Here is a 26,801-nt window from a genome sequence, read left to right as displayed (position 1 = left end):
TGTGTGATTGATGAACATGAGTATAAGTCAAGTTCTTTGACTTTCTTTTGAGATATACATCTTAAATTACACCTGAATCATTATTACTACAAAGTGGTTTAACAGGCTCAACAGGTTTGCAATTAACCTTAGCATCTTGAAAATTAACCCAAACAACCTTTCGAGGGTTAACATCATTAAACATGATTTGTGATTCATCAACTTTGACCGGTAAAGGTTGTCTTTTCAAAATAATCTTAATCAAAGGAATGTGCTCCTTGATTAAAGATTTTTCAATTGATTTTGCCATAGTTCCACATTGTCTTACGACATGCCCTAATTCACATGAGAAGCACCTTCTTATATCTACGAATACAGGTGGTGAATCAATATATTCATATGAAACACTATGTTGAAAAGAATCAACTTTTACACTTGAACTAAAACAAGCCATGTTATGTATCTTTCTATTTTTATAAAATTCTAAATCGGTGCAATGTGTAACATTCTCCAAACCATATGATTTTACAAATTTTATAGGTTTTAACAAATTTGATTTCTTTTTAGCTTGTGTTTTGTTAACCAATTTTGATTTGTTAAAGGCTTTTTCAAGTTCAGTTCAGATTTGATGTTTTATCTTGAAACACACTCTCAATTAATTCGGGTTTCACTAAATTTAAAGGCTACACTTTTTCATGAAATACTTTATTCACCACTTTATGTTTATAAACCCACCTTTTGATACATTAACATTTTTGATAGGATTGATAAATTTCATCAAGTCCTCATCAGAAATTATGGGTTTTTTTCTAATTGTACTTCTTTGACATCTGAGATGGGTTTTTCTAACTTTATGATCTAATTAAGTGATTTTCTTTTATGTTTCTGATGTACGAACCGACTTTGGTATCGATGAATTGAGGTTGTGAGACTTTGGTTGTGTAAGTCATTTGTAGTTTGAATCATAAAGTTAAATCATTACATGGCGTGTCAAAAAATTGCCAAATGTGTATGAGCAAGAAATTAGTTTGAATATGTAGTTGGTCTCTAAAAATCTCAACTATTGTTTTTATTGCAAGGAATTGTTGTGGAGCTGTTGACATGAGCATAATGCAACAAATTGTAAACGGGTCACGGCTCACAAACGGGTAAGTTGTTACCGCATGTTAGAGCATTCCTTTGGGTTTGCACTAAATTTAACCGGTTTTATTACAGGATTTAAACTTATGGAGGCAAGCTTAAACATATTTTAAAACATATTTTAATAAATAAAAAGAAACACAGAGGAAGTCGGTCCCAAATTAAAAAATATCTACTTTGAAACTTGGTTTGGTTCAAACATTGAGTTTAACATTCTTAGTAAAAGTTCATCACGGATAGCCATTTCAACAAACTCTAAAATAGTTATCCAATTCAAATTAAAGGGATCCAAGGTTCAACTATACCACCTACTACATCCAGATAACTAAATTAAAATACATTTTTACAAAAAGTAAACTAAATTCCATAAATCCAAGTTATGAAACCCTAGACCTTGACCACAACACTGGCACTGCTGAGCTTTTCTACAACAAAAAGAAGACAAACGTTAACATAATATGGAGATTACAAAACTACACGAGAACTGACAAAATTTCAGCAACATTTGAAACCGTCATCTTTCATCCGTTAGTGTTTGTTTCATCCAGCGAGCCCAAGACTCGTTACCACATATAATGTAACACCACGTCTCAAACCCTATAGGTTTTAACCTAAAATACTAACTTTTGTAAGTACAGGGGCTAAACTGTAAATTCTGAAAATATTCTCCTGTCGCGGTACGCGACGGGGTATCAAATAACCCATCGCGTAGCGCGATGGGGTCGCTGAGTCAGTGGACACGTGTTGAACACCGTGTCGACACGTGGCGCAATATGACAAGCCACGTGTCACAACCGCATAAGGCGGCGCAATATTGCGGCGCCGCGGTACGCGACGGGTCCCAAAAGAACCGGTCGCGTGGTCCTAAAATGGCTATAAAAGGGGGGTGACGGGCATGAACCCCATTCATCCCAAACACACCTTTCTTTACACACACATAGCCTTGGAAAGCGTGCCCCGTTGCCGTAACAAGCCGACGTGTTGTTTTCTCGTAATTCGTGCAAGAAACGAAGTGGGAATTTAGCTAGCAATCACTTAAGCGAGTAGATCAAGATCCTGCCTTTTTCTTATTATCAATCTAAGTATCCACGTTAAGGCAGGAGTTACATTTAACTTATTTGACTTATAGCTTAGAACTATCAATCGAGGCTATGGCCTTTAACCTTGATCGTATTTTACAAACATTCATTCACAATCATGTTTTCATAAAACATTACTTCATGATGAAGTAATATTAAGCAAAAAAAGATATTTTGACGGGCATGTAGTAACTGGAAGGGGGATATCATTAGTAGTAAGTTTCTTGTCTAAGGAAAAGTAATTCGCATAAATCCCAATCAACCGAGGGACCCGTTTACTTACCTGGATAAACTTACCAACGTGATAGAACCTATTAGGCCAAAGCATGTTATATCAAACGTCACATAAAACTAAGTGTTTTCATTCACAATCAAAGATAAACGATTTCAAGGTTAAGCTTACAATCATAGCTTAACATCATTCAAAACATTTATACAAACCTATTTATGTATAGGTTAAGTATCATTCACAATCAATCAATCAGTCAAGGTTTTCCAGCACCGACGGTACAGGTGAATATGTTAACCTTTTTAATCAGTCAAAACTTGTTTATACTCAATAAGACGAACGGGTGTTTGTCTTAATGAGTCAATCAATGTCTACATGAGATAATGAAATCTCTAAAACGTTATAATACAAAGTAGAGAATAATATCAACTCAGACCGAATACACATGTGTCTGGATCCAAACATAACTGTTAAAGCTCAATCAATCAATCAAAGGCAATGAAGCCGCGAGCTTAAACGGTCATGACCAGTTTCTCAATTCGGGGCCGTTTGGCTCGGGGAATACTGTTGTGTGTGTAGGGCAGTGGTACATATACCAGAAGTAGAAATGCTTCCGCTGAGATTGTCAAGAAAACTACGTTTGTATTGTAATTTCATTCAAAATGTTTTATCGAGTCATACGTGTTCACCAGCATATAGCTGACGTATTTTTCCCACCCTTTGCAGGTAACTAAGTGTTAGTATCATTAACAAGGATTGGAGTCTTAATGAAGATAGAAGCGCGTACAAGATGGCTCCGTTTTTTATATATAATCCTTTTAATATGAAAACATATCTTTTGTAAACCAATACTCGGGGTATTTAATTCCCGAGTAAATTTTCAATGTAAATTAATATTATATTCAACCTAAAGTTTTCCGCTAAAGTTAACGCATAAACTCTGATATATTTACAAAACAGGTACCAACTTGTGGTCACACGCCTAGGCCCTAAGTCGGGGTGTGACATATAACCAGTCCATCAAGACAAGTTTAACAACCTTACTTTTGTTTGCAATACTTATTTGGTTCCAAATAATAACCTCTAAATCAAATTTAAGTTCATCTTCACAATGTTCTAATATCACCAAACTCTAATGCAAAAGAAGAACTCCGCTTTAATAAAATGCACTTCAAATTTATGTTAATGCCACGTTGTCCACAAATTACATCGAAATACAGCAGCACACTAATAAATCACAACTTCTTTAAGATAAATGTAAGATTAACTTACCTTGGCCCATAGAAACTCCATTACCTTCTTCCTCCATTTTGTCCGTTGCCTTGTAAGCTTCAACGCACCTAGCTTATTTGCAAGCCAAAATACAACAATTAGGATACGTATTGTATAATAACTTTATCACAATATTTGTACCCCTTTATCACAATCAACACCCTCCTTTGTTCATCAACCAAAATCAAAACAATGTGTTGTTTACTAATCTACCCGTTTGGCTCGTTACTTCAATTGCAAGTTTTACAAACACTTTGGAAAGTACCCTAGCAGATGAGAATAACACTTTAAAACCTAAGTATCATGTCTGGTTAAAATGTACTCAATAGTCATATTCATCAAACTTTAAAAATATTAGTTTTGTGCATCACTTAACTGCGCAACTGCTGTAAATGGCTGATTATTCCCGCTTAACAATTATGTTTTCCTTTGTTATAAAATTCTAATGAAACTAGACTCAATAATGTTTTCAACCCAAAAAGAATCACCTTAATCGGGTCAATGGTTGATTTTATATTATTTTTATAAAAACAGGACAGATTCATAAATTAACCGAAAATTCAGCTTTAACCATACCACTATGCTGTTTTGCATTGCAGTTTTCGTGTACTTATTGTCCATGTTTTCTCTTATTATAAAATCTTGGAAAAACTAGACTCAACGAGCTTTTCGACAATATAAAAAACCCCCCAAATACACACACGCACCTTCTGGATGTTAAGTGAAAAACAACACACACACACGCACCTTAAATCTCTTCTCCTTGTCTCTCCTTCTCCTTTGTCGAATACACCACGTTGTCCACAAATTACATCGAAATACAGCAGCACACTAATAAATCACAACTTCTTTAAGATAAATGTAAGATTAACTTACCTTGGCCCATAGAAACTCCATTACCTTCTTCCTCCATTTTGTCCGTTGCCTTGTAAGCTTCAACGCACCTAGCTTATTTGCAAGCCAAAATACAACAATTAGGATACGTATTGTATAATAACTTTATCACAATATTTGTACCCCTTTATCACAATCAACACCCTCCTTTGTTCATCAACCAAAATCAAAACAATGTGTTGTTTACTAATCTACCCGTTTGGCTCGTTACTTCAATTGCAAGTTTTACAAACACTTTGGAAAGTACCCTAGCAGATGAGAATAACACTTTAAAACCTAAGTATCATGTCTGGTTAAAATGTACTCAATAGTCATATTCATCAAACTTTAAAAATATTAGTTTTGTGCATCACTTAACTGCGCAACTGCTGTAAATGGCTGATTATTCCCGCTTAACAATTATGTTTTCCTTTGTTATAAAATTCTAATGAAACTAGACTCAATAATGTTTTCAACCCAAAAAGAATCACCTTAATCGGGTCAATGGTTGATTTTATATTATTTTTATAAAAACAGGACAGATTCATAAATTAACCGAAAATTCAGCTTTAACCATACCACTATGCTGTTTTGCATTGCAGTTTTCGTGTACTTATTGTCCATGTTTTCTCTTATTATAAAATCTTGGAAAAACTAGACTCAACGAGCTTCTCGACAATATAAAAAACACCCCAAATACACACACGCACCTTCTGGATGTTAAGTGAAAACCAACACACACACACGCACCTTAAATCTCTTCTCCTTGTCTCTCCTTCTCCTTTGTCGAATACACCAACACACGCACGCACCTTCTGGGTGTTTTCTTTTTCCCCCTTTGACTTATATTAGTCAAATAATCATTCAATTTCACAACACCCCTTCCACTTATTAAGATTGGTCATTCCACTTAATTTATAACTTATGTCAAGATTTACTAATATTATTTTCTTGAAGTATCCACCTTGTATAGATTATAAATATATAATCTATTTATATAAATAAAGTCTTAATTTCTTAAGACTTCTTTCAGATAACGAAAATATGGATGTTACATACCTACATTGTGCTTTTATTAGAAATGAATTGAAAAAAAGAACATGTTCATTTTCTTAACGAAAAAACATGAACAAGAAAACGCAATTCATTTATCTGTTCGAGTTCGATCGCCCGTTCGCTTAACTTTAAACGAGCGAACCAGTTAATGCCCCGTTTATGTTCGGTCGGTTCATTTCCGAACCTTCCCATGTTTGTCAATCTGCTGTTTGACTAAATTATCGTCAAACTGTTGATACCAAATACATGTCTTCAAAAACTACGGGTAAAAGCTTGTGTAGCATAACCATTTATTTTTATATTAATTAATATATATTTTAACTTAATACAATCAACTTATTCTACGATCTTGGTAATAATAACCTTTACTTGTCCTTTAAACCACTGGCTCTTACTCAAATTATAACTCTAACGAAAATTAACATAATAAAATTCAGACTTATCCAAACCGATATTGATAAGGGTTTAAGTTACAGCATATTTAAAACTCTCCCACGATTCTAAGAACCTTTAATTTAACACCACTTGCTGATCCAACTATCATCATAATCAAGCTGAAGAATTTCCTTTTATGATCTTCGGCTTTTTAATGTGGAACACGCTATCTTCCAAGATATGTTCAATATCTTCAAACGGTAGACCTTTATTCTCGGGAACAAAAACAATCACAAATCCTAAAGCCAAGAAAGATATCACCCCGAACCTGCAGAAAGTCTATGACACCCCGACGGCATCTGTCAACGATAAAAATGACTCTGCAACTACAAGATTTGAGATCCAATTTGCGGTTGCAGCTATGCCACAGCATATCCCTCTATGTCTTTGTGGATAGATCTCTGAGTTCACTATCCAAGGGATTGTGCCCAAACCTGGGGAGAAAAAAATCAGGGCCAAACCAACCAGCGCAAGCCACCCAATCTTGCTAGGACACCCGTGGGTGTACCATAACCGACCTCTTCCTTGGCACATTTTCTACTAAACTTTACATTAATCAAACACACCGCTGTCAGAAAATGTGTTTGATTAATGTAATGTTTAGTAGAAAATGTGCCAAGGAAGAGGTCGGTTTTGGTACACCCACGGGTGTCCTAGCAAGATTGGGTGGCTTGCGCTGGTTGGTTTGGCCCTGATTTTTTTCTCCCCAGGTTTGGGCACAATCTCTTGGATAGTGAACTCAGAGATCTATCCACAAAGACATAGAGGGATATGTTGTGGCATAGCTGCAACCGCAAATTGGATCTCAAATCTTGTAGTTGCAGAGTCATTTTTATCGTTGACAGAGGCCGTCGGGGTGTCATGGACTTTCGGCGGGTTCGGGGTGATATCTTTCTTGGCTTTAGGATTTGTGATTGTTTTTGTTCCGAGACTAAAGGTCTACCGTTTGAAGATATTGAACATATCTTGGAGGATAGTGTGTTCCACATTAAAAAGTCGAAGATCATAAAAGGAAACTCTAAAGCTTGATTATGATAATAGTTGGATCAGCAAGTGGTGTTAAAATTTAAAGTTTCCTAGAATCGTGGAAGAGTTTTAAATATGTTGGAACTTAAACCCTTATCAGTATCGGTTTGGATAAGTCAGAATTTTATTATGTTTATTTTCGTTTGAGTTATAATTTGAGTAGGAGCCAGTGGTTTAAAGGACAAGTAAAGCTTATTATTACCAAGATCGTAGAATAAGTTGATTGTATTAAGTTAAAATATATATTAATTGATTAATATAAAAATAAATTGTTATGTACACTAGCTTATACCCGTAGTTTTTGAAGACATGTGAAACTCAAATTTTAACTTATATATATCATATGCTACGACTTCAGCAGCAACTAAGTTAGTAAAATATACAAGATGCATAAAGGGTTGTTCACGAGTCGAGCCAGGGTAGTTTCAAGCTCAGGCTCAAAATTAAACAAGGCAACTCAACTAAGGCTCTAGCTTGATTTTGAAGTTAAACGAGATTAAGATCGAGCCAACGAGCCGAGCCATGATCGAGCTGAGCCTGGTTCGATTTTGGCTCGATAACAATAATAAGACAACTCAGCTCAGGATGTTTCAAATCATGTTTTTTTAGTTAGTTTTATTCGAGCGAGCCACGAGCCCGAGCTTCGAGCTTTTTGAACAGCCCTAATTATTTATCAATGAATTTATAAATTAATATTCCATTCACAAGAAGACTCAAAAAACCACGGGTTATAAGATTCCGGGAGGGTGTGGAACCGAACCGGACCATAACCCGTTTAGTATGAAATACAAAACCGGAACCTAGACACGCTTTCTAATCCGGTTCTGTTAAACGGGCTTGGTGGGTCATGGGATGCTCATTGCTCACCCCATGACTCATAAAAGTAGCATATTGTAAATTGTTTACCTAACCTTCATGAATGCCAAATTCATAAGATAAGACACGAGCCGGCCTCCACTAATTAACAATCCGCCCAAAGCCCCAATGTATATTGTGAGCATGGCAATTGCCAGAGCCATTGTTGGAGCCCCATTTGGAGATTGGCTCAGTGACCGTTTCCTGTTTGGCTCCGGAGGCACACCTTCGGTTGGCGCGTTTTGGATGGAGCGTTTTTTACAAAACGCTTAATATGCACACACTTTCAAACGCCAATATGGATAATCATTTAACAATAAATATATAAACAGAAATCTATTCAATTCAATTACATTTTTAATTAGACCTGATCACAGATCTGAGAAAGTAGAAAGAGACCTTGTTTTCTGATTTGGCTTTGAGCTTGTGAAAAAACATCGTTTTGGTCGGTGAAAACAGCAGTAGAAGAAGCAGAAGCCATTGGAATGAAAGACTTTTGGTTGGTGTGTGTTCCCAGGAGGAGGAGAGGAAAGAAAGATGAATTAATTGATTTGGTTTGGATGTTAACGAAAACCCTTTGACTTGGTGTCGTGTTAATTTTGTATTTGTTTCAAGAGACTTACCGAATGCCTTTATTTTGTTTTGGCAAAATAAAATTTTTGAAAAATACAATGTTATTATTATTGTATTTTTTTTAATTATTGTAATTCAGTTTTTATTTATGAGTTTGATGTATTTTTTTTATTTTAATGTAGTTTTTTTTAATTTTATATTTAAATATGTAATGAATTATTATTTAAAAAAAAACAAAAAAGTGTAAAAGTGATTGGGTGCCATGTGACGCGTAATGCCCAGAGGTGGGGCATTATGACTACACCCTCTTTTTACAAAAAACTATAACTCTGACTGAGCGTCACATGGTACATAATACCCGATGGTGGAGCATTATGACTACACATGGTCTTATGGTTAAGGTTGAAACAATTGTTGCATCAAAAAAAAAGAAAACAACTTTCTTTTTTCTCATAGAAACCAGTTCAACCGGTCGGACCGCAAAACTGCTTTGAACCGGCCGGTTTTCTAAGAACCGATCGAACTACATAGAACCAGACCAGTCAGCGACCAAATCTTGGCCTAATCAGTTCAGTCTTAATAACATTGGTTTTAAGTGGCCTTTCAGAAAAAGATACAGCAATGAATACCTTGGTGGCATGGCCGTTGAGAAAAAAAAACATAAAATTCCCACGCCTCTAAGTCATTGGGAGTTTGAGACTGCATACTTTTTTCTTTAGAATTTTGATTATATTTCGAAAGGTCAAAAACAAATTTTATAAAACCAAAACAAAGTAGGGGTGTTCTAGAAATCTGAAACTGAAACTCGAATAATCCGATCCGAATAACTAGTTTAGATTCGGATAGGGATTTCAAAAAAATTCGGATAATTCGGGTATCCGAATAAATAACTTGTGTTTTAACTATTTGAAGTTTGGTTTTATTCGTGTTTTTTTATAATTTTAAAATAATGATGGGTTATGGATTTAATTAAACTTTTGTTCGAATTTTGACTTTTGTTTGTGCATGTTAATTTTCCAATTTCGTATTTTTATTTATTAGACGTTTGTTTAAATGTTTGTTATGTTGTTTATTTCTAGTTATTCAGATTATCCGAATCCGATCCGAAATTAATTTGGATCAAATTCGAATCAGATAGGAAAACCCCTTATTCGAAACGGTCCTAAAAATTTCAAATTCGAACAGGAAAACACGAATAATTTGTTATCTAATCTGATGAATACCTCTAAAACCAATAAAGAACTCAAGTGGGAAATCAGAGGCCCAAAGTATATAAGAAGTTTAGTAAAAACAAAACAAGAACAAAAAAGTCTTGTGGTATGGTTTTCCCCCATTTCAAAAGGGTTGGTGAGTTTAATTCTTTACAAAAAAAATTAGGATTTTTAAGTGGAAAATTTTATGTAAGAAAAAAGAAAAAAAAATGCTTTTTTGCCATGGTTTTATTCAGTAAATTAATTTAATCAATCACAATGAATTTTTATAAATGACATTCATGTGCTACTTTAAACTATATACTTTAAAGCTCCTGATGAAAAATATTTTGAAGATATAAATAACTCTTTAAAGCTTGAAATTGTTTATGAAATACGGAATTTTAGAAAATAAAATTGTGATACCCTTAAAACAGTCTTCTTATCCACGAACTTGAAATCATCCCGATGTACAGCAATGCTCCCGAGATAACTCCTAAACATTCAATAGATTCATTACAGGCGCACAAAGTACTACAAAATATAAAGAAAAAGAGAGCGTTGGAGTAATTACCGGCATCGTAGTCGAAAAGGAGTCCACCAATACCCGCAGAGAACACAAGACGAAGCATGTAAGGGTTCTTCCATGCAACTACAAAAGTGTCTTTCAACCCCATCGAATTAGGGGAGCCTTGCATTATAACAACGTATGGTACTCAGTGTGAGAAAAACCTTTAAGAACTAAGAGAAATTTCGGTAGGAGTTCATAATATATCTTCGCAATTAATGTCACTAAATTTAGTTAGATTTAATCATTTAATATCATTTCGTGTGAACTTTATATTTCATTAATTAGGCCATTTCTTGTTCTGGTAAAAAATACAAAAGAATAATGTTTCACAGTAATACACAAACCGATTTTTATTATATTACATGAATTTAATATCTTAACGGTATTGATATTGGTATTGCTTATACGTTAGCTTTTTACTAGTATTGGTATAATGAGCGAATATAAATGCACTTTTATGCCACACTAGGATAAGCACATCATGTGCCTAGCGATTTCGCTATTTGTACATATTATCTCACAAAACCCTTACAAGCATATTTATTCTATTAAATGACATTCCATATTTATAAGTTACAAGATGTGGTCTTAGTATGACTATTTAATTTTGTTATCACCTTAAAAGAATAATTATTTTTGTACGGAAAGTTTTAATTAATATAAATTAATTGCTTATGAAAAGACCCCTTAAGTTGAGTTTTTTTCCTAAACTAGTGTTGGTGGAAAAAGTATTTATCACTTTGGTATTGATTAAAAAGTATTTACCAAACTAGCGTTTTCTATTTATTTTGTATTAACCTTTTACATTAACATATTAGTCTTTTTAATTTGTCCTATACATTTAGTTCAACAATTATCAATTTTCATATCATATGTTTCATATATTTTTATGCTATTAATTCAATATAGTATGTTTTATATTATTTTTTCTCAGTTATCTTTATTTTAATTTGTCAGATATGAAAATTTTCTTTTGTTTTCATATCTTTAATTATATTTTTTCATAGAAATTTATTTTTATAATATATTTATTTTCGAATGTGTTTTTTAGTATAGTTTTGGTACCGTAACAAGTATAACTGATACAAACTTAAGTTCACGTCGAACAGTCGCTGCCACGTATGGGTTTTGCCGACTTTTTTTTGTTTTGAATATGCTCATTTTACAAACTTATTTTTTGGGTTTTGTTCCGGTATTATAACGACCCTAACAGATACCAACCAAATTATTATCAAATAGTCGTCGCAATGCTTGGGTTTTACCGACTCTTAGATTGATCGGATAAAAATTAACCTAATAAAATGAAGAGTTAACTGATTAAAAAAACACACAAAAAATTGAAACTGAATTCATAAATGACGATTTAAAAAAAGAAAAAAAAAGGAGAAACCAACTAAAAGGATAAATAAAAAGAAAAGATTCATAACTAAAATAGTTTAAAAAAAGAGTCAAGTGAAAAAAAAAAAAGACGATTTCGGATGGATCGGAAAAACTATTAAAGAAATATGATATAAAAACGAAAAAATTTTAGAAATGGAAAAAATGAAAGGGATTAAATGTTTATAGGAGAGAGAACTTTTTTTTGTGTTTTTAGGTGTTCCGTCATTTAAAATGGCGGAACCAACACTGGTTGCAGAGCGTGTCAGGATTTGTCTAGTGAGCTGGAGGTTTTTCTGGTGTTCCGCCATTTCAAATTGCGGAAGTCACTTATTTTCCACGTGTTCCGCCATTTGAAATGGCGAAACACCAATTTTACCCCTTTATGCACTTCCGCCATTTCAAATGGCGGAAGTGAATAGTAATATTCTGACACGCGTCTGACGAGGCGTTCGACCACACTATTCACTTATGTCATTTCAAATGACGGAAGTGAATAGTACTGACAATTATGCCAATTGACAAGACTTTCTCTCCCTTTTGACCAATATTATTCACTTATGTCATTTCAAATGACGGAAGTGAACATTACTTAATATTATTATATTCTTTTACAGTATTTTTTTCTTAAATTTTTTTATTTGAAAAATATATTTATTAATTTTAATACTAATTTAAAATATATTAAGTTTAAAAATATATTTTTCAAATCATTTATTTTAAATAACTATAAAAGAAAATAATAATATATATTAGAATTTTAAAATATATTTTTCAAACTAAAATTTTCAAGAAAAGTAATGTTGTATTAGAAAATAATAATGGCATAAGTGAACAGTGTGGTCAAACACCTTGTCAAACACGTGTCAGAATATTACTATTCATTTTCGTCATTTGAAATGGCGGAAGTTCAATAAATGTATGGCAGGCTATAAAGGGGTAAAAGTGGTGTTCCGTCATTTCAAATGTCGGAACATGTGGAAAATAAGTGACTTTCGCTATTTGAAATGGCGGAACACCAGAAAAACCTCCAGGTCACCAGACAATTTCTGACACGCTCTACATCAGTGTGGGTTCCGCCATTTCAAATGGCGGAACACCTAGAAACAAAAAAAAATCTTTCTCCTATAAACCATTTCTTCCCTTTCATTTTTCCTATTTTAAAATTTTTTCTATAAAAACTGAATTTATGAACTTAATAAAAAAAGTTATATAGACTCTAATATGTTAATGTAAAAGTAAAAAGGTTAATACAAAATAAATAAATAGAAAACACTAGTTTGATAAATACTTTTTAATCAACACCAAAGTAGTAAATACTTTTTCCACCAACACTAGTTTAGGAAAAAAAACTCCTATTATCGAAACTGTTATACTACTGCTGCCGTGTTTTTTCTTTACAAAAAAACTTACTCTCTTTACCGAAAACATTTTTCTTTCTACTCGAGCCTATTATTCCGTACTGGGCATCTGGCTCATTCCGTAAAACATTTTCCCCACAAGTCCACATGTTACTTTTGGCGGATGAAGAGAGTGAAATAAACTTTAGGATGCTTATGAAGATTGCTATCTAATGAAATTACGTCTTCTGTCTCTGTATACCTCCGTACAGTGTGACACGTCAGCCCATTCCAGTTACAGTGTTACCCCCCCCCCCCCTTTCTTTTTGTTTTTGCAGTATTATAAATTAGCCCGTTTTTCACCCTAAAATCTGTACACATGGTTTAAATCAACATGTTTTGGCTGAAAGCTTGAGCCCCCTATCCAGCGTTTATGAAAAATCCCATACAATTTGAGTCCTCCGGACGTTTTCGTCTAAGCTTCACCACTGACGTTAACAATGAGCCATCGGATTACGATTTCGAACCGGATAATCCATGCCGGGAAAGGGAGTGTGATTGGATACGGATACGAATGCAGATACGGATTTGTATTATTCATTGAATTAAATTTTTAACATTTTGAAAGACTTTATTTTTAAGTGATTGCTGTATTGACATATTCACTCACATTCATACACACCATGCATGAAATTCGATCATCTCCCTGTAAATAGATTCAATTCTCATTTTAATATTATTTCATCAACTTCATCTTTAAGATCCATTCAGTGAACAATTTCTCAATAATTAATATTTAGAAACCCTAACTCTTTTGATTAAACATGCATACAACCTCTAACACACATCCAGAAGCCATAATAGATTGGCTCAACAAAGATGTAGGCTACAGACCTCTTGGTCCACACCATGCATCCAGTAACTCATCAATGCCATCATCCGACGGCATTCGTAGGGTTTGTCGAGGGAACATGGTTCCGGTGTTTGAGTTTTTGTTAACTAGGGTTAAATCTGAGAAGACGGTTGATAATATACGTCGTAATATTATTGTTCATGGTAGAGAAGACAATGCTGGTGGTGGTGGTGGTCGGAAAGAAAGCCGGGGTGGGAAAAAGAAAGGGAACCCTAATGCATGGGAGGATAATAATAATAAAGAGACGGCTTTGCATGAACGCGAAGAGGCTGAAAAGGAGGTGAAGAGGTTGAGGCACATTGTGAGACGGAAGCAAAAGGAGTTGAAGGAGAAGATGGTGGAGGTTTCGTGCGAAGAGAATGAGCGCAAGCGTGTGCTTGATGAACGGTCGAATTATAGGTTTGTTGCTTTGTGAACTAAATATTTGTTAGCTACATTTATGTTATATGGATTAGTGTGATGTAAAAATAAGGTTTTTGGAGCTGAGGGGCCGGGCCCATCACGCCTTCCCAGACCCTGTCAATAGTCTTACACTTGTTTGCATAATTAGGTTTTATTTGTATTTAGCCCACGGGCCTGAGTTAGGTTTCTATAGGGCTTTTTTTCGAGTTTTTTTTTTGTGCATATTGAGAGCTATGTTGTCAAAAGCCCTTCGGGCGTGCGTCTAGGCCCTTAGGCTAGGCAAGGTCTAGGATAAGCGTCTTCTTGAGGCCCTCCCGAGACTTTCAGGCAAATTCCGATAACTTTTGCAAATTTTGGAAAAAACTTTGAAACATCCAAAATGGCCTCGAACAAGCTTAAACTAGCCCTCGCTTTTTAAGCGCCACGCCTTGCACCTAAGCCTAATGCTCACCCTTTATGCCCTGAGCGCGCCTTGCGCCTTTGACTACATGATTGAGAGTTTCCCCTTCATTGTTATTACAAAATTCATTTAAAATGTAGCTACAATGAGATTATACTCGACATGCTTATTTGTTTGCTTGTCTGTGTTGTAAACTAATGTATTTAGATTATGAAATTGGTGCTCTTACACATCTTTTAATAATATCTTTATATATGTAGGCATAAGCAAGTGATGTTGGAAGCTTATGGTACACAATGTGATGTAACAGCTAGCATCTTCACACAATATCATAAGCATCTTTTATCCTATGTTAATCAAGCAACCGATTCTCATAGCGCAAATACCGATTCTTCAGTTGCAGCAATCAGGGAAAATAATATCCGCAAGGCGTGTGAGACACTTGCAGACCAAACAATCGAAAAAATTCACGATTCGTTTCCTGCATACGAAGGATATTGTATCCATTCGAACCCGCATCTAGAAGCTTCCAAACTATGCATAGATTATGATGAAAACGTACTTGATGAGGTTCAAGATGTTATTCTTGACTGTCTAAAATCACCTCATCAGCTACTTCTGGCTGTAACTGCATACACTCAAAGGTTGAAATCTATAATTGTTAAAGAAATTGAGAAAATAGACGTTCGAGCCGATGCAGAAATGTTAAGGTAACATATATATATAGGATCAGGATCATGTGAGAACTAACTATTTGAAATTAAGAACCATGAGAACCATTTTGGAGCACAAAAAACTCAAAAATAAAAAAAAAATCATAAAACAAAAAAAAGCGCAAAGATGAAAAAAGTAAAAAAACCAAAATCCTTATTTATCATCCCGGTTTCATAAAAAAAATGTCTCGGTTTAGCTAAATTATACATATATATATAATATGTACATACATGTGCATCCATGTTTTTTTATACACATATGTACAATTTAAGGTAAATAATAATGTACATTACGTAACTAGAGATTAAATTAAATTATACGCATGTGTATAATATAAATTTTTTTTTTATGAAACTGGAATGAAATATAAGAATTTTGTTTTTTTTACTTTTTTTAATTTTTATTTATTTTTGTTTTATAATTTTTTTAAATATATTTTAGAGGTTTTTTAATGGTCCAAAATGGTTCTCAAAGTTCTCAATTTACAAATGGTTCTCTTAGGATCCTTACCCATATATATATATATATATATATATATATATATATATATATATATTCAGTTTATATCATGATCTATAATTATATACTAATTTTCTAATACTCATGCAGGTACAAGTATGAGAATAATAAGATAATAGAGGCTTCTCCTGATTTAGCCTCACCATTACCATTTCAACTTTATGGTAATGGTAATAATGGCCATGATACACCTTCAAACGGAACTCGCTATCAACGTTTAGAACGACAGGCATCATTTTCTCTACTTAATATCCTGCACAAAATACGCGCATTTCGTTTATTTTATATTTATATAATTATTTTATCAAATATCTTCTTGCTAACAGAAAGCACATGTTCAACAATTTATGGCTACTGAGGATCAGCTGAATAAAGCTGCAGGGGCTAGAAGCGCGTGTCAAAATCTTTTTAAGCGTTTATACGCGAACTCACAAAACATGAGTAGTCTTAGACAGTTAGAGGTATATATACAAATAAATTAAACTTGTTAATTTGGGTAATTTTCGAACAAATATGTTATTAATGTGTTTATGTTTGTACAGTTAGAGGTATGGGCTATGGAGAGAGAAGCTGCCGGATTAAAAGCAAGTTTGACCACGTTGACTTGCGAAGCGCAACGTTTGAACATGTTGCGTTTAGAGAGGAAGGAAGTCGAAGACTGTTTGAACAAAAAGTGGAAGAAAATTGAAGCGTTTGATGCTCGAAGATTGGAGCTTAAGTCCATATGCGATGCTCTAATAAAAGCGATCACCGTAGGAAGAAAATATTATTATTATTATTATTATGCAATTTTTAATCATCTACAAATTGCAGGATAATGCTGCATTTTGGATTGAAAAACCGTTATCTGCACGGGAGCAAGCATCAAGGACCATCATTCCAGCTTGTACACGTGTCGTCAGCATGGCGAACATAACAAAAGATCTTATTAACGAAGAAGTATCGGCTTATTCGTGCAGTCCTGACAATAGACTTTACATGCTTCCATCAACTCCACAGGTCCTTAACTCAGTAACATTTTAAATACTGTGCTGTGTTATTTAACATTTTAAGTTTTTAACTGTTGACTCATTCAGGCACTCTTGGAGTCTGTGGGTCCCACTGGCTGGACTGGGCCTGAACCAGTGGCTGTTGCGGAAAAGACTGCAGACTTGTTGACAGCTAGAGCTGGTTCGGGTGATCCATCTGCAATTTCGTCCATTTGTCGTGTTTCTGCAGCCCTTCAATATCCTGCAGGTATGCAAGACATGGTCTTCATTATTATGTTGATAATTATACTACAATTGTTAGGATCGTGTTACAAACACGCATAAAAATAAACTGCAGAACAATAAGAACACACACGATGATTTACGTGGTTCAATTTAAGCTGACCTACATCCACTAGCTGCCAGTGGCGGACCTTAAACACATATTATGGGTGGGCCAGAGGATCTTGAACAATAATTTGGATAGGCCCGAGTCAATACATATAATTTTTTTCTTATAACTTTTTCGAAAAAATTACACCACTGAGTGAAAAAGCTGTGTGGGCCGTGGCCCGGCCAGGCCCACACAAAGATTCGGCCCTGCTGCTGCAACCAGGATATATTATTATTGCTCTTTTCTCTCGTGATGAGAAATTACAAGTACCGGGATTACAATATATAGATATATACATTCGTGTTTCTAGCTTAGAGAACAAGAAAACTAGAACATGCTTAAATAAATGAGAATAAGAGTCGGCCCATAAGCCTTCATTGTTCATTACCCTGAGCCCAAATTCAGAATGGGCCTTCACAAACCCAACAATTATTAGATCATGTTTTGTTAATAATAATAATTATTCTTGTTATTGTTTAGAAGGCTCAGAAGCTGTCTTAGCATCAGTGTTGGAACCAATGGAGTTTTGTTTAAAATCACGCGGTTCTGAAGCTAGTGTTATGGAGGAGTTATCAAAGGCTATGAATTTGATCCATACGAATCGAGAACTTGTTGAAAGCGGTCGTTCGATGTTAGATCATGCAAATCATTCTCAAAAAGAATATAAAGTGTAAGACATGTAACTGCTGCTAACAAACTACCTACCTCTTGACTAATAGTTAACCTTTGATTCAGAGCGACAAGTGAGTGCTTAGATTTGGCTTCTGAACAAGAAGGGATTATTATGAATGAGTGGTTGCCTGAGCTAAAGAAACAAATTGCAAATGCTGAGAAGTCACTGGATGAATGCAAGTATATTGATGGTTTGGTGAGTCACATTTTTCATTTCTGGAATATATGTTATGTGATGTAATAAGGCCTTTAAACGAACCGAACAAACACGGACACTTAATTACTTAATCGAACAAATATTTTTGTTCATGTTCATTTGTTTAAAAAATGAGCATGTTCATGTTCGTTCATTTAAAATCTAGGCGAACAGTTCATGAACATAAACGAACATAAATGAACAAATATAAAAAATTTAGTAGCACCTCTTGTCGACTAGTGGTAGGAACTAGGAAGGCTTGGGTTCTCCAATGGGGACCCAAGTTCGATCCTCACTTACATTACTTTTGGTGGACTGTAGCAGTGAAGGATTTGAGGCTTTGAGCTAGGCCTTGTGAGGTTGTCAGTTTGAATCCCGAGCTCACCCATATTTTCGTCCCACCGTGTGTTGCGGTATGGTTTCCTGGGGAACGTTCAAGCCAAACTATGAATACATGGTGGACCCAGTTAAGACAACATAGTCTGCCCATAGTGAGGCAACGGGGCTCTCCAGTTTGGAGAGTGCAGTGGCCTTAACAAAAAAGAGAAAGTAGCCGTTCTAAAAAAAGATGATACATCCAAAAATGAACATAAATAAATGAACTAACAAAACATGTTTTCATGTTTGTTTGTTTAATTTAATGAACACAAACTTCATGTACGTTGTTCATTAACTGGGTGAAAATAAACGAACTTCTCTTCTAACGAGTTCACAAACGTTCGGTTCGATTACAGGCTTAGATGTAATATTTTTGTTTAAAACTTATGACGCAGATTGATGAATGGTGGGAACAACCAGCATCAACACTAGTTGATTGGGTAATAATGGATGAACAAAATGTTGTAGTTTGGCAGAATCATGTGAAGCAACTTCTTGCGGCTTATGATAAGCTAAACTCGCACAATGTATATTGAACGATCGATAACTCCATCCGTATTTCACATCCACCGGAATAATGATCCATCTTTGCCAAGAAGGAAGTTGATATTATAAGGAAAGACAATATTATAGGAACATAAATGGAATGTATATTGATAATAACATTGTCAAATCTATTAGCATATTTTACTCCTGTAATCACGCTCCTTCTATGTTGTAATTTGTCTATATAAGGCACATGCTCTATGTTATGTAAGATACAAATTCACAATAATATTTTCAAGTCTTATATGGTATCAAGAGCCAAAGTGCTCCTCTGAGTCTTCATCGATCCATTTTTTTTCTTTCCATCACCATGACCACCATAACAATTGTGGAAGTCACCACACATACCCACTTCCCTACCAAACTCACAACAAATAACTTCACTTCATGGCGTAAACAGGTTGTCTCCACTCTTATCGGCCTCGATATTGATCAGTTCATCGAAGGTTCAGTTGAGGCTCCACCAAAAACCATAGATGGAAAATCCAATCCCAACTATCGTCCATGGTTCCGACAGGATCAACTACTGCTTGGAGCACTTCTTGGAAGCTGCTCCGACACAATCCAACCAATTGTCTCATCGGCTTCAACAGCCCGAGAACTTTTCCAACGGCTGACCGATAGCTTCGCGAGTGTCTCTAGATCGCGCATTATCTCTCTAAAATCAAAACTCGCTAGAAATACCAAAGGCACAAAATCAATGGCCGAATTTCTTAACGAGATGAAAAGCATCGCCGACGAATTGGCGCTGGCTCAAGATCCGGTCAAGGAGGAAGATCTTATCGTTCATATTCTCACCCAACTAGGTGATGAATATAAGCACGCCGTTGTTGCCCTTCGGTTCCACAATTCACCAATGACATTTGCCGATATATTCGATAAACTCGTTGATTACGAGCGTGACTTGCAACAAACCTTGGCGGTACCTCAAACTGCTACCGTCAATCACACAAACCTCAAACATGGGAATCATTATTCTAGGCCAGGTTCGGGGGGCAGAAACTACAATAGGCCCAACCATTATGGGCCAAAACATAGAACTCCAAATAACAACAATGGGTCTACGAGTAACTCGCGTGGTAACCGTAACTCTTCTTTTTGTCAATTTTGGAACATTCCAGGTCACGACACAAAAGAATGCTGGAAGCTAGCGAGGTTTTTACAAGAAAATAACATCACTATCTCCTCGGCACCATCAACCAACCCAATGATTAACTCTTCATCGGCAACCTCAACCATTCCTATGGCACCATGGATGTTTGACACTGGTGCATCTCATCATGTCACATCTGACCGATCATCGTTACACAACCTTTCAGAATATGGCGGACCTGACAAGATTGTGCTAGGAAACGGTAAAGGCCTATCCATCTCTCACACCGGTCACACATCTCTTCTGGTCTCACACCGTAGAGGACCTAGACACCGACTTTTGACGTGTTGATTTCCATGAGACGATGTTGGTGCCAAGATAAAGGATATAACCTGTGGTTGACCGACCGGCATCATTAACACCACCCCAATCAGAATCTGAAAAGGCCGAGAGAGTGAGAGGAGAGTTACGATTTAGAAAGAGGCCATGATGAATGGTTCCTTTGAGGTACCGAAGAACACGTAGCCCTTGATTATCACTTCGTCAGAGAACAAGTCACGGCTGGTCGCTTACGTGTCCTTCATATCAGCTCACAAGACCAACTTGCTGACATGCTAACTAAACCGTTGACCCGAGCACCGTTTCTACGTAACCGATCCAAGATTGGTGTATCCGACGGCTCCTCCATCTTGCGGGGGCGTATAAGGAAAGACACTATTATAGGAACATAAATGGAATGTATATTGATAATAATATTGTCAAATCTGTTAGCATATTTTACTCCTGTAATCATGCTCCTTCTATGTTGTAATTTGTCCATATAAGGCACATGCTCTATGTTATGTAAGATACAAATTCACAATAATATTCAAGTCTTATAGATATTTTGTTGTGATGTCATAAATGATTTTTACGTCTAATTTGTGTTCGATTTAACAGTCTTGTAGTAACATTCTTGGCTTTTGGCTTTTTCTGCATAAGCTTTTGAATATTCAGCGTCCTTGCTATAACCCGTGAGTTTACATAAAAGATTTATTTTTATTAAAAACCTTTCAAAACGTTAAAACTTTTCTAAAAGTTAACGCGTAAAATTTGTATTTGTTTAGCCGCAACACTAGTCTATTACGGGTCATAAATATACTAATAAACATTTATTTTGTATTTATCAAATCACACGTGAAAAAAGAGCCCATCACGTGACCCACTTCAATTATGCTTCTTTCATTATTTCATGATGAGTTGATATACACTATTGGGTTACAACCTTTATTTCTTTTTTTTCTTTTCTCTTAAGATCTGATATTATTAAATAAAAATAAAAAGTCTAGACTAGCAAGAGGCTATACTAGACACAACATAACACTAGAACAAGAAAATCACAAAAAAAAAAACGCACCAACTTTCCCAGTTCATCTCTACAAGTTTTCCCCTATTTTTCACTCAAAGAAAGCTAAGTCGTTTGATGTCTTTCTTGATTCTATTAACCGAGACTCTTTATTATCAAAAGTGTTTCGTTTCTAACATTTCAAATACATTAACACGTCGTAAGGATTATTGCTTAAAGCGCCTTTTGTTTTATCTTATCTACTCCACAATTAAGATGAATCTTTAGGAGGTCTCATATTTCAAAGGCGTACACCAGGTTTATGTCACACCGACTACGTACTAATTAATTGTCAGATTACCGTTGCTATAGCAAGACGTTAGCACATGAACCGTCTAATCCTTTTCACCTTCATATAGTGGGCACCATTTTATTTTATTCACAACATTTCTTTTGAAGAATGGATACGATATTGCGATTTTACTCATTTTCGTCCACCCTTCAAAGAGGTTGATCCTCAAAAGAACCCAATATTATTGGGTTACAACTATATTATTATTTTTATTATTTTAACAATTGACACAATTTGATGACACATATTTTGGTTACCATTCTATTAGTTAACCTTCTTAAGTTGTATTTTTCTTCCATTTACTTGAAAAAAAACATTTAATAAGCTGTTAATTCAAATGCTTAACATATATTTGTTTTTTACACTTTATAATTTCTATCAGTTAATTTAATTGGCATATTTTTGCTGTAGTATTAACCACGCGCCACCACATGACAAGTTGACAACCACTCTCAACTAGCAACTTTGACTCAAACACCATTCCGTGTTTTACTGTACACTTTATACATAATTACATATATCCTTCTTTTATCCAGTTAAATTTATTCACTTTTTTTCATTAAATAAATAAATATGAGTTATAAGACAGACTAGTTAAAAGATTATAAATGATGTTGTTATTTGCCACTTAGGTTGTAGCCTAGTGGTAAGAAGCTAAGCTTCTTTGGTGGAGACCTAGGTTCAAACTGGAGCAAGATGATATAATAAACAAGGTGTGTGTTTATAAGTTGGTTGTGGTTCAATGGTAGAGCACTCGCTTTACAAGTGAGAGGTAGGGGATCAAACCTCACTACCACTAACTTATATGAGAGATATGAGGGATGACCCTGGCTTGCCAGGGTTCGAGTCCTGATCTCACCCGGTTTTACCGGCTCCTCGCTGTCGTGCCGTTTGGCGGGCGTGGGGGTCGGGTTTTATCCGGTGAATCCCTCAATAGGTAGACCGCTAGGAGCTCCGTCCGTCCGGACTAGTGGCCGGCTCGGGCTACCTTTAGCCAACGGGGGCTGCGTACGGGGTGCCCGACGTTACTTAGTTGGCCGTTCAAATAAAAAGATTATAAATGAGCCAAGCATGAAACTAAATCGGAGCTGTATTAATACACAAACTCCAGTTTACTGGCCTAAACGAGTATATTATTTATATCTATATAAATATGATAAGTTTTATATAATCTTATATAATCAATATATTATTACTTAAGGACTATAATTATATGTATATGATAAAAGTAATTAAATCGTATATTTTCTTAGGGTTAAGTTATTCTATAAAGGGGAAGAAAAATAAGAAGAAGGAGGATGATTTTTTAGCAAAGAAAAAAAATTATAACTCAAATTTTAATAGAAAATCAAAAATTGTAAAAACACAAATGTTTCCACCTTTCTTGTTCTTAAAAAAAACCTCGAAAAAGACACACTATTGAGTGAAAAAGATCACCATGTCTTTTTGTTTATAATTGTGTTTTGTGTTTATTTCCGTCATCGATTGTGTCTTTTTTTTCTTGATATTGTGTTATATTACTCAACATTGTGTTATATTTTGTTCGGTATTGTTGTGTTATATTTTACGATCAATTGTGTCTTTTTTTATTTATCATTGTATTGTTTGTTCATTTTCAGCATTGTATCTTTTTCTCTCGAACATTGTGTCTTTTTCTCGTTTTTTTAACGGGAATGACTGCGCGGGGGTGGGGGGCATTTTGGGTTTTTAGTTTTTTTTTTTTTTTTTAGTATTGAGTTATTATTTTTTTAAGAGTTTTTTGTATAACCACAAATCCTTCTTACATTTCTTATTTTTGTCCCACTTTGCATTTTTACTTTGCCCTATTATCTTAAAGATAAAGTTATAAATAGAAGATGTATACTTGTATGAATAAAAATTATAAATATTTAATAAATACTAAACGAGTTTAGCCTTAGCCAAACGTAAGGTAAAAAAGTTATCAATGATTTGAGCTCAAGCTCTCCTGTAAGCACATAGCTCGAAATGAACTGAGCTTAAAATATTAAAAACTAAAGAAGTCGAGATCAAACATAGATAAACTCCAACTCAATCCTAAGTTAAAAAAAATAAATTTTACCTCAATATTCAAATCATCTTTAGGCCCCAAAAGGTTAATTGGCACAGAGTATGCAAAGTAAAATAATTATTATGTCACAGGAGTAAGTTTTTTTCGTTACATGTATAATCTTTTATGAAAGGTAAAAAATGTTAACATAATTTCAAAGTTTGATTGTATAAAAAGGAGACTTGACGAGACCATATACCTCAACTTCATTGGTCTATTTGTCTGTTACTTTGTTTTCGCGTTTTAGACACATTCGTTTCCATAATTTTAGGACCATTTGTTGTTAACCCCATTCCGGTTGGCTCATTCACCCATTTGCAGACTTTGGGACCACTTTACATATGAAATCAAGGTTTGTTACTATAATATTCTGGCCTCTAGTTGGAAAAATTGGAAACCACTATAAACCAACTTAACACTATTTAAAATGGCTTCATCTATACGGGCACCCTTTCCACTATCTAAACACCCGACTTTAATGGTGGATTCGGAAATTTTTTTCAGTGGACTCACTGTTTTTAAGTGCTCGATTTTATAAGATTGGGCATAAAAATTTTCGGGTCGATGTGACGGTTTAGATCAGGTAAGTTAATCACATAATAAAATACGAAATAGTAATTTAAAAAAAACTGCTTCATTAAAAAACAGAGGATAATCCACATGCCTTTGCCATTGGTGTAACTATACAAGTGGGCTGATGACCACGTTGTTTCCTACAGTTAAATCTACGCTTAAATTTCCTCTTAATTTCATAAGTCATAAACAGATAAAGTTTCATAAAATAAATACAAATGTTACAATTGCATACACCTTTACACTTAGAACAATTATATTTGTTTAATTAGACCGCATCTTCATCTTTTTTCCCCATATCTAGATTCTAGATATATATGAAGCATATACATCGGTAAATAAATTATTAAACCATAAATTTTGTCCAAAATATTTAAAAGAAACCCCAAATTAGGGATGACAATGGGTCGGGTTTAGGTATTCCCAAACCCATACCCGGTTATGAAAGTCCATCCTAAACCCGTCCCAAACTCGTCGGGTTTTAATCGGGTAATTACCCGTCGGGTTTTCCCACTGGGTTTCGGGTTTCCAATCGGGTTTTGTCAAAAGACTCGTTGGGTATATTCGGCCTAAAACCCATCGAGTTTCAATCGGGTTTTGACAAAATATAACTAATCAATCACAAATAATGATTACCATAAAAATAAAATGTCTCAAATAATTGTTATAAACAAGTTTCAACAGATAATATATTTAAAATATTTAGAGTATTCTATAAGTAAACATAAAAAGGGTTATGACGGGTATGTCGGGTATATAATCGGGTAAATGGGTTAATGTTATCGGGTCGGGTAATCGGGTATATTACAAATCCCAAACCCGTCCCAAACCCACGAAAATTTTTAAAATTAATCCCAAACCCGTCCCAAACCCTAATGGGTCGGGTATTACCCGTCCCAATTATGTCGGGTTTTGGGTTTCCCCATAGGATTCGGGTTTCATTGCCATCCCTACCCCAAATCTGTTTTGAATAAAAAATATTATAAAACATGCAACGAAATAGAATTGAACCAGGGTATCTTTAGTTACAAAGCACAACCTTAACCACTACAGCATTTGTCCAATTTGTGTATGGTTCATTCTAGTCTTTTTATATGGACGTTTTACGAAAAATCCAAAACTCAGTGGGTTCTTGTGAACCCGGTGAACCCACAGTAGATCCACCCCTGCCCGACCTCACCTGTAGTACTCGTATATGATCACAAGACTTGTATAAAAGTTACTATTCAGATCATATGACTTGTATAAAAGTTTGGTCAATGATAATTCTAACAAATCCGTACGATAGTAGGCACAAAAAAAGTCACACGACTCGTATGGAGGGTGTGTAGATGGTGGGCTAGAGTGTTGGTATAGTAGGACCTCTTTTAAGGAGTGGGGTTTGTCAATTGTGTTGGGTTGACAAGTTATCGGGTTGTCGGTTGAAATGTTCAACCCGACCAAACCATTATTCGTGTGAAAGACTTCAGCCATAACCCGTATATATATAAATTCGAACTAACCCAAACATGATTCATTTAACCAATTTATATAAAATTATTTTTTAAAATAAAATGAATGTAATTTGGAGGCTATATAGTAAATGAGTAATATGGAATTTTTTTAAAGAGTTATAAAATCTTAAGAATTTGTAGAAAAATGGAAAACCTAAAAAAATAAAAAATACATATATAACTTTAACAGGTCAACTTAAACCTGACTTATTTTTTTAAACGGGCTATGTTAGTCAATTCAAACCTTTTTTTTTCATATCAGACTTGAGTCGTGTTAACAATCGCCGCTCCTAAAAAAGGACCAAATCTATAAACAACCATCAAAACATGGACAAAATGTGTAACTTTCATATTAATAACATGGACAAAATTTGTAGCAAGTCAGGCAGCATTGAAGGCGGCATCGGGCAAGGTTGCTAAACACGAGAGAGCTTGTTTGGAGAATCAACACGTGTTTATCCCCTTCGCCTTTGACACTTTTGGTTTCTTAGCTCCGGATGCCGTGGACCTTTTGAATAGGGTTCAGAAAGTTGTGTATAGTAACGTATCAGGCCATAAGAATTAAAACTTTGTTTTTATTCGGATTGGGTTTGCTATCCAAAAGGGGATTGCGGCGCAGCTTGTTGCCCGCTTACCTGCCACTTCATTGTAAATCGTTTGGATGTTTCTATGAAATATAAAACGAGCCAATAAAAAAAATATAAAAATAACATATATTATTCTTAAAAGAACATCGACCAAGATTCACGCGCCGCCATCAAGCAGTAGGATACAGCTTATACTAATAATAATAACCTGTCA

The 26,801-nt window shown here is 34.9% G+C and overlaps 1 protein-coding gene across 1 annotated transcript; it reads left to right on the top strand.

Moving 5' to 3' along the window:
* The first annotated feature begins 13,608 nt into the window (after positions 1 to 13,608).
* Positions 13,609 to 16,525, top strand: LOC143539761 (AUGMIN subunit 5-like). Its single transcript, XM_077032981.1, has 5 exons — positions 13,609 to 14,307; positions 14,971 to 15,420; positions 16,034 to 16,172; positions 16,270 to 16,404; positions 16,490 to 16,525. Exons 1-5 carry the CDS (start codon positions 13,820 to 13,822, stop codon positions 16,523 to 16,525), a joined length of 1,248 nt encoding a protein of 415 aa, XP_076889096.1. The 5' UTR covers positions 13,609 to 13,819.
* Positions 16,526 to 26,801: the final 10,276 nt, after the last annotated feature.

This window comes from Bidens hawaiensis, unplaced genomic scaffold (assembly GCF_021521415.1).
Source record: "Bidens hawaiensis isolate Kalapana, Puna unplaced genomic scaffold, B.hawaiensis_p1.1 tig00012010_1, whole genome shotgun sequence".
In the NCBI taxonomy this organism is placed as follows: domain Eukaryota; kingdom Viridiplantae; phylum Streptophyta; class Magnoliopsida; order Asterales; family Asteraceae; genus Bidens; species Bidens hawaiensis.
This window is presented reverse-complemented; position numbering and strand designations above follow the sequence as displayed.